Source organism: Carassius auratus, unplaced genomic scaffold, assembly GCF_003368295.1.
Source record: "Carassius auratus strain Wakin unplaced genomic scaffold, ASM336829v1 scaf_tig00024448, whole genome shotgun sequence".
NCBI lineage: Eukaryota > Metazoa > Chordata > Actinopteri > Cypriniformes > Cyprinidae > Carassius > Carassius auratus.
In genome coordinates, this window is record NW_020525344.1 from 26941 (window position 1) to 35644 (window position 8704).

Consider the following 8704-nt stretch of genomic DNA (forward strand, 5'->3'; position numbering starts at 1 on the left):
TCATCAACTTTCTAATGTTAAATATAATTTTTGCACATCAGGGAGCCGCTATCAATATGCGGTGTCAATATATTTTGGATGCCAGGTTTTTTGGCAGGTTGATTTTCCCACAATCCATCCACACTGTTCACTCTGGCACGATAAACATAGTCTCAATTTTATCAAGTTTGATTGGCTTTATTCTGTATTTGTACATAGATCTGTATAAGCACTGGATAAACAATCTTTCACATGAATGGCATCCCAAGAACCCTTACAATTAAACTAAAACACAAATTTAAAGCAAGTAAAATTTTTGAAATATGTTGATTTTTTTAAATGTTCCTTTTTTTGTTCTGGTAGTCAAGCATGAGACAAAAAAATCAAAATATGTCAAAATTTATCCATAAAACAAACAAATTAAAACTGATTGGCATGTCATGCAAGGCCGAAGTTTATCTTGTTACAGTGATTATGAACTGTTGTTTCTCTTCATTTTTTCCATGCTGATTCTGCGAGTGATTCACTTTATTTTCACTGAAATCTGTTATAAAACAGAAAGAATCACAGTAAAAAAACAATAAACAATAAGAAAATAGCAATGAATAAATAATAGTTTTAATAATAATAATAATAATAATAATAATAAGTTCCCCTGCACTTATGTTCTCCTTCACTACACTTACAATAGGGAAATAAATCATCTGTTATCCTTTCAACAGTAATTATACTTAAATTAAAAACAGAAAACTTTCTCAGCTACAGTGTGTAGAAACAAACAAATGGAAAGAAGAATCTCAACTTTGCATTTTCTTTTAAATACATTAATATATTTTAGCTCTAACTGTATGAGTTGACTGTAATACTTACACCTTTGATTTCGTTGTCCACAAATCTTTCAGCAAAAAACACAGTTACAGCCCAAACTACCAGACCAACACCAGCACCATATATCCCTGAAGGAGCACCTGACTGAGGTGAAGCTGTAATGATAAAAAGAGACAGTCATTAATGAGAATGTGTCCGATCTATAACAAACACTAGAAACATCAGCACTATAAACATATAACAAAAATGCATAGCTTTCGCAGAGTTCAAAGTTAACCAAGGCATTTATTTTTTTTTATTTACAACATAAACAGAATTTCTGCACAAAAATATTTTATGTACTCACTCTTGACAGTAACTCTGATGGTCCTCTGTAAGGTGTATTCACTGTTGCTCATGTGTAGATGATAATCTCCAGAGTCTGTGGTTTTGGAGTCACCGATAGTGAGATCTCCAGTCTTACGATGAAGATATAGTCTGCCACCGTATCTCCGATCATCTTCATCTCTAGGTCCAAATATATTGTCACCTTTATTGATTTCAGCCACAATATTACCTCCAGTCTTCCACAGTATCAGATCATATCCCTGTATTTCAAGAACACCAGTATCTAGATTGACAGGATCTCTCTCCATCACTGATACTGTCTTCCCACCAACTGTCACAGAAACAAACACATATGAATAGTTTTTCTTTAGAGATAACAAAAGAACAGATGGCTCTCTAGGAAAAAAAATAACAGACAAATTTTTTCAGACTCTAATTAATGTGTGGTAGAGGCACTGAATTACAAAATTAGTAATGCAACTAAATTAGCATATTTGTTTATAGTGGTCATTGGCTACTGAAAGTAGCAATTTAACATGTACCAAATTACATGTTAAAAAAATTAATAATAATAAAAAAAAATCATAAGACATCAGACCTCATCCTTTCAGATGATATATAGAAGGTTTTTTTTTTTTTTTAAACTTGAATTGTCATGGTTTGGTGCACGAGAGAACGAGCATGAACGAAGATGAAGATGACATACAAAGTCTTTAATAATCCACAGAGAGGGTAATCCACAGAGAGAAGGCATGAACGCACGTACACATACACTCAATACCGGACAACCAAAGACTGAAAAGAAAACAATTTATGTGGGGACATTAATGAGGATAATGAATGACACACCTGAACATAATGACATAATCAAGGGAAGACAGAAACTAGGTCATACTGAGCACATGGGTAATGAAAACAGTTCTAGGGTGTAATAGCTCATCCCCCTACTGGAAAGCACAACCCCGCACCATGGAGAATGAAGGAGACAGTGTGGTTGCCAAAGGGCTGGCAGGAAAACAGTGGAGGTTTGGGCAAAGGTAGGAGGATGACCAAAAGAGTCCATAGTGCTGATGATGGAGGGAAGCAGAGCAGGAGGAGGAGGCAGGTGAGACCCAGGCCTCAGCCATGATAGCAGTCCAAGGTGGAGCTGATGGAGAGAGGAGCAATGGTGGAGGAAGGGCTGACAACTCCAGCGGCGGAGCAGGTGGAGGAAGAGCCCAAAGCAAAGATGGAGAGCCGATGAGCCAGGGTGACACGAGGATCTGGAGGGCCAGGTGGAGCAGATGGGGCCAGTGACTGAGGCGGAGGCAGGGATCCAGAAGGCCATAATGGAGCTGGAGCAACAGAGGACTGAGGTGGAGCAGGAGGGAAGGAGGAGCCTGACAGAGCCTTAGGGACGGAGGGACAAGGTGGAGCCAGAGGAGTGGAGTCCTGAGGAGGCTGATGGTTGATAACAGACCAAGATGGATGCAGAGGGATGAGTGAGGCAGGTGGAGCTGGTGTGCTGAAAAGCCACTGTGGAGAGGATGGAGCTAGAAGCCATGGTGGAGCCACTTGGTCGAATGCCCAAGGCGGAGTCTGGAGGCAGAGACAAGGGATCCTGTACACAGATGGTGGGCTGAGGGTGAACAGAGGTGCTGACAGGTGACAGCGGTGTCAACAAGAGAGGGAGGGTGGGTGGGTAATCCAGACTGCCATACAGTTCCAGGCGGACAGAGAGTTTGATTAAAGACTAGGGGAAGAGGGGCATGTCGGGCTCAGGCTTGGGCTCCGTGCAGCAGGCAGATGGCGGGCTGGGTTCTGGGTGTGGAGTGGTAATGGTGAGCTGCTCCTCGGTGAGGCTGATGGTGAATGATGATTTGTTGCTCACCAGTACCCATTCCACAAAAGTGGCAAATGAGTCCCGAGGTCTACCTCCAGACAGCAGCGCCATGCACTCTTCATTGAGGCTTATCAGGAAGAACGTGCAGAGGCTGCTGTCTAACTTGCTGGAGTGGTTGGTGATCTCTGTGAAGATCGCCGTGTGGAACTCAAGGGGCATCCCTCCCTGTTCCAGCAGTAGTAGGAGGAAATCAGGGTGATGTCCATGTTAAATGAGGGGAAGTAAATGCTTTAAATAATCCATGAGTGAAAAAAAAAAACTGGGAAAAACAGACACAAAACGGAGAGGAGGGGCGCCGCAACTTTAACTTTTCGGGTCCGGTATTCTGTCACTTTTGGTGCACGAGGGAACGAATGAGAATGAAGATGAAGAAAAAAGATAGTTAATAATCCACAGAGAGAAGGCATAAACACACGTACACATAGACGTAAACTCAATACAGGACAACCAAAGACTGGACAGAATAAAACTTATAACGGGAACGTTAAAGAGGATAATGAATGACACGTCTGAACATAATGACATAATCAAGGAAAGACAGAAACATGTTCTACTCACCAACAACAGCAATATAGTATTTTCTGTGCAAGACCATGCTGATGGTGTTGATCTCCACTGTATAAACTCCAGTTTGTTCGCTTCGGATGTTGCTGAAGACGAGGTCTTGGGTCTGATCCTTCAGATGAATGTTTCTCCATTGTGTCTCATCAGGGCTATTTAAGTAAGCAATAGGGATGACTTGATCTTCAAACTTCCACACAATCTGATCAGATCCCTGTACTTTAACACCATTGTGTAGAGTGAGAGAATCTCCCTCCATCACATACACTGACTCCACAACATCTGTCTCAACAACAAACACATGTGGAGAGCAAACAGAAGATTGAGCTTACAATGCTGTAATTTCCACACAGTCACACTTTGAAGTTATTTTTCTGTTGTGAGAATATATTGAAACACCATATGCATTTCAGATTCAGCTCTTCAGATATACACTCAATTTTCTAAACAACTGATGATGATTTGGAACGATGTGTAAAATATGTAGAAATAGATGTGTATTAAGTTATTTTCTATTGTATTTCTAGTGTCACATTTAAATTTAATACACCAATCTACCTTTCAAACAGATTTCAACATAGCCTCACATATGATTGTTAATTTTCCACAAAAAGAGGCTTTTGATTTTTTATAGAATGAACAAATCTCCCTAAAAGTATATCCTCATGTGGTTAAAGATAAAGATGAAATAATACAATAAGAATGAAATAAATAATTATTTTGGATATATCATTTGGAAACATTTGGTCATCAACATTTTTTTTTTTAAATTTATATTTTATTATATAGTTTATATAAAAATAGCAAACCTAATAATACTAGCATAACCCATAATGTTTAAAATTGTAATAATTCCGCAGCATCTAAACTGTCCTCAGGTGACTGAAATGAGTTACTCACCATGAACAGTAACTTGAAATGTCTTCAGTTTTGCAGTTATGCTCCTGATGTCTACACTATAACGTCCAATGTGTTCAGTTCTGATGTTTGTGATGGTCAGAGATCCAGTCTGTTTGTCCAGCTTCAGTCTGTCTTTGAATATTGCACCGGGGCCATCACATGTAGAGGGATTTGCACCTGCTTCATTCATTTTAGCAATGATTTCATCACCAAACTTCCATATTATCTTACTATCCCTTGGTACTTCAGTATCATCAGTATGTAGAGTGACTGAATCTCCCACCATCACTGATACTGACTTCACTTCTGCATCAACACCAAACACACCTGAAGAACAAACAGAAACAGATTATACTTTTATTGTGTATGTGACCTAAATTTGTTGCATTGTGTCTCTTGAAATTTAAGCCTAATATGACTTGTAATTTCTACAAGGCATGCAAATCATAAAATGTATGTGGCTGTTGTATACATACACTGTAAAACCCGACAAGTTAACTTAACTCAAATCGTTTGAGTAAACCGATTGCCTTGACTGTAATACCCGACAAGTAAACTAAACTCAAACGGTTTGAGTAAACAGATATCCTTAAGTTATGTTAACTCAAACCGTTTGAGGAAAACCGATTGCCTTAAACCATTTAAGTTGAAAAAAACTAACATTTATGAGTACTCTGAACTTAATTCAGTTGAGTTAACTGAAAGAAGATAAACATTACAATCAAGTAATTAAGTGATTAACTGAGTGATAATTGAGCTTTAGTGATGAACACCTGCTGTTAACAAACAGAATCACTGAAGAAAAGAGAGAAAGGAACTACAGCTGATTCAGACACAGCTTCACTCAAACCTGACAAGTTATGTTTACTCAAACCGTTTGAGGAAACCGATTGCCTTAAAACCATTTAAGTTGAAAAAACTAACAGTTACGAGTACTCTGAACTTAATTCAGTTGAGTTCACTGAAAGAAGATATGTATTGCAATTAAGTAATTAAGCGATTAACTAAGTGCTGATTGAGAATTAGTGATGAACAGCTGCTGTTAACAAACAGAATCACTGAAGAAAAGAGAAACACAAGAAACTACTACAACTGACTTCAGACACAGACTTAGATGAAATCAACTGAAATAAAATACATGAAATCTCTCAAGATCTGATGAAACAACCCCACAAACAGCATCACCAGCTCCACTTATTAATAACCAGACTGACTTTATTTCTGTCAGACGTCTACAGAAGATCTTATTGAGAATGAACTAAGGTTTAGATGTTGATTTATTGTTTCATTTGAAGTAACCATGTTAGAGATCAGTGTTTGCTTTAGTTGGGCTCTTGACCCTTAATTTCTGTTTTAGTCTTTTCTCTGGCTGTTATAACCGTGTGTTTCTAAAACGCATTTGTTGTAACTCAAAAGCCCAGAAGAAATGCCATCAGGCGTTAACCTGTACCTAGGTGTACTAAGTGTTGTTACTTTATATAGGTGATGATTATTATTCATTATTATCCACAAATATTGATCTGTACAGAGTCTAATTGCTGAGGAAACAAATGTGTGATTAGTAGAAGTGGACCTAATACAAGTGACACTAAGAGTTTGTGATAATCAGTTAATATAAAAATGACTTCATAAACATTTTGTACACATACATTTGTCTTCTATGCCAGTAACGGGTCAAACACAGACATCAATAATCAGAATATGAACCTCAACAATGGTGACAAAAAAACATGCTGCAATGCATGCTGGGTACTATTGTAGTACAGAACTCATCCATGGCTCCCAGCATGCTCTGCAGCATTTTTTTTTATTTTTTTTTATTTTTTTTATGGTCACCATTGTTGAGGTTCATAATCTGATTATTGATGTCTGTGTGTGACTAACTGACACTGTGGAAGACCACACTGTTTGGATAGTCTTTGTATTAACTGATTATTACAGAACCACTGGCTCTTAGAATCACTTTTACTATAATCAATCAAATTACACAACACCCCTATTTCATCAGAGATTAGACTCCATATGGATCAATAATTGATGATTATCATCACCAATATAAAGTATAACAATCTACACCTAGATACAGGTTAACACCTGATGGCTTTTCTTCTGGGCTTTTGAGTTATTACAAATGTGTTTTAGAAACACACGGCTATAACAGCCAGAGAAAAGACTAAGACAGAAATCAAGGGTCAAGAGCCCAACTAAAGCAAACACTGATCTCTAACATGGTTACTTCAAATGAAACTAAATCAACATCTAAACCTTAGTTCATTCTCAATAAGATCTTCTGTAGACGTCTGACAGAAATAAAGTCAGTCTGGTTATTAATAAGTGGAGCTGGTGATGCTGTTTGTGGGTTGTTTAATCAGATCTTGAGAGATTTCATGTATTTTATTTCAGTTGATTTCATCTAAGGCAGTGTCAGAAGTCAGTTGTAGTAGTTCTTGTGTTTCTCTTTTCTTCAGTGATTCTGTTTGTTAGCAGCAGCTGTTCATCACTAATTCTCAATCAGCACTTAGTTAATCACTTAATTACTTGAATGCAAAGTTTTAAAACTTACAGGGTTTAAATCAAGGCAATCTGTTTACTCAAACGGTTTGAGTTAAGTTTACTTGTCAGGTTTTACAGTGTATATACAAAGCCATGCAGGAAAAAATATTAGGCTAAATTGTGTGCACGATTTACTAATTCGTTCCCTCAATGTACTAAAACGTGCACACAATTACTATTGCGTTCCCTCGATTTACTATTTCGTTCACTCGATTTATAAATTGTGCACACGATTTACTAATTCGTTCCCTCGATTTACTATTGCGTTCCCTCGATTTGCTAAATTGTGTGCACGATTTAGCAAATCGAGGGAACGCAAAAGTAAATTTAAATCAAGGGAACTCAATAGTAATCATGTACACGTTTTAGTACATTGAGGAAACAAATTATTAAATCGTGCTCACACTTTATTTATTTTCTCTTGCATTTCATGTGCGGGGCTCCGTACATATAGATATACAGTAACAAAATATTCATTTACACAGCTTGAAAGCTTATTATAAAAAAAATTAAGATATTTTTTCAATTATGTATTCAGATTTTTATTCTGAGGAATAGAAAAAGAATCTGGGTTTAGCCTATGCTAATGGATATTGAATGACTGAACAGAACTTAGCTGACCAGGAAGGATGTGTCACATGGACACACTTTAACAAATGGCTCAATTCATACATATTATCTGCTGTTTAATGGAAAATACTTCTTATTTATTTAACGATTTATGGGGGTTGATTATGGGGGTTTGAGGTGGCTTAACTATTCTGAACAAGCAGGCTAAAATTAGCAAAAACAAGTGAAACCCACCCAATAGGTTGGCCTTATGTTACAAAGACAGGTTACAACAATGGCCATAATTATGAGCTTGATGGTATGGCAAAAAAGGCAAGAGTTTTATTAGACCTTGCCGCACCCTGAATGAGAGCGACTGTAAAACAAAGTCTAAAGTCCAATAGATAGACTGACGGACTGACTGAGACGGTGTCATATTTCTGTTTTTCATTTCTGTTTTAAAGCACTGCATGCTTTCGTGTTGCAGCCATCTTTCAAGTAAAATAGTAACGCTCAGAATATTACAGTCCGTCAGCGCCCTCTACAGTTTATACGTTCACATACAACTAAACCTCGACATCCCCTTACAAAGTTGTTATCGTCTGTTATTATATGCAGTGTGGTTTATTATAACTTATATTTACAGAAAAATTATTAATGTTTGGTTAAAAAATAGATACAAAAATACAAAGATAACTATCTGTTTCCGATTTATATTGAAAAATAAAATGTTATATTATAAAGAGTAGTATTACTCACCATTCACAATTAATAAAACCCCCACAAAGAAAGTATTTGTCCTCATATTGATCCCCCTTCTGACTGAGTCTAAACTACTACAGCACTGATCAGGGCCGCATTAACGCATGGACTTTAAAGGGCTGAAGCCCAGGGGCCTACACTTGGGAGGGGCCTACTGGCTGCTGGGAAATTATATTTTTCTAATAATTATTTGTATATATGAGAGTTGCAGCAGTGACAACATCATTCTGTAAACAAACTTACACTCTTATTTTCAGCGGCGCCCTGCTTGTAGAATTTGTAGTGAATGGTTCAGTTTAGGCTTCCCCCACATAGTTTGTATAGTTGGTATGTTCCACCGATATACTGTGATCGGAATGCACA

At 37.4% G+C, this 8704-nt stretch overlaps 1 protein-coding gene across 1 annotated transcript; it reads right to left on the minus strand.

The window, feature by feature from the left end:
• Window positions 1–502: 502 nt before the first annotated feature.
• Window positions 503–8411, minus strand: LOC113078163 (uncharacterized). The gene is made up of 6 exons (XM_026250480.1): window positions 8339–8411; window positions 4478–4804; window positions 3575–3859; window positions 1154–1471; window positions 850–962; window positions 503–523 (listed from the first exon to the last, which is right to left on the minus strand). The coding sequence occupies exons 1-6, from the start codon at window positions 8382–8384 to the stop codon at window positions 503–505; spliced, it is 1110 nt and encodes a 369-aa protein (XP_026106265.1). The 5' UTR covers window positions 8385–8411.
• Between the last annotated feature and the right edge of the window lie 293 nt (window positions 8412–8704).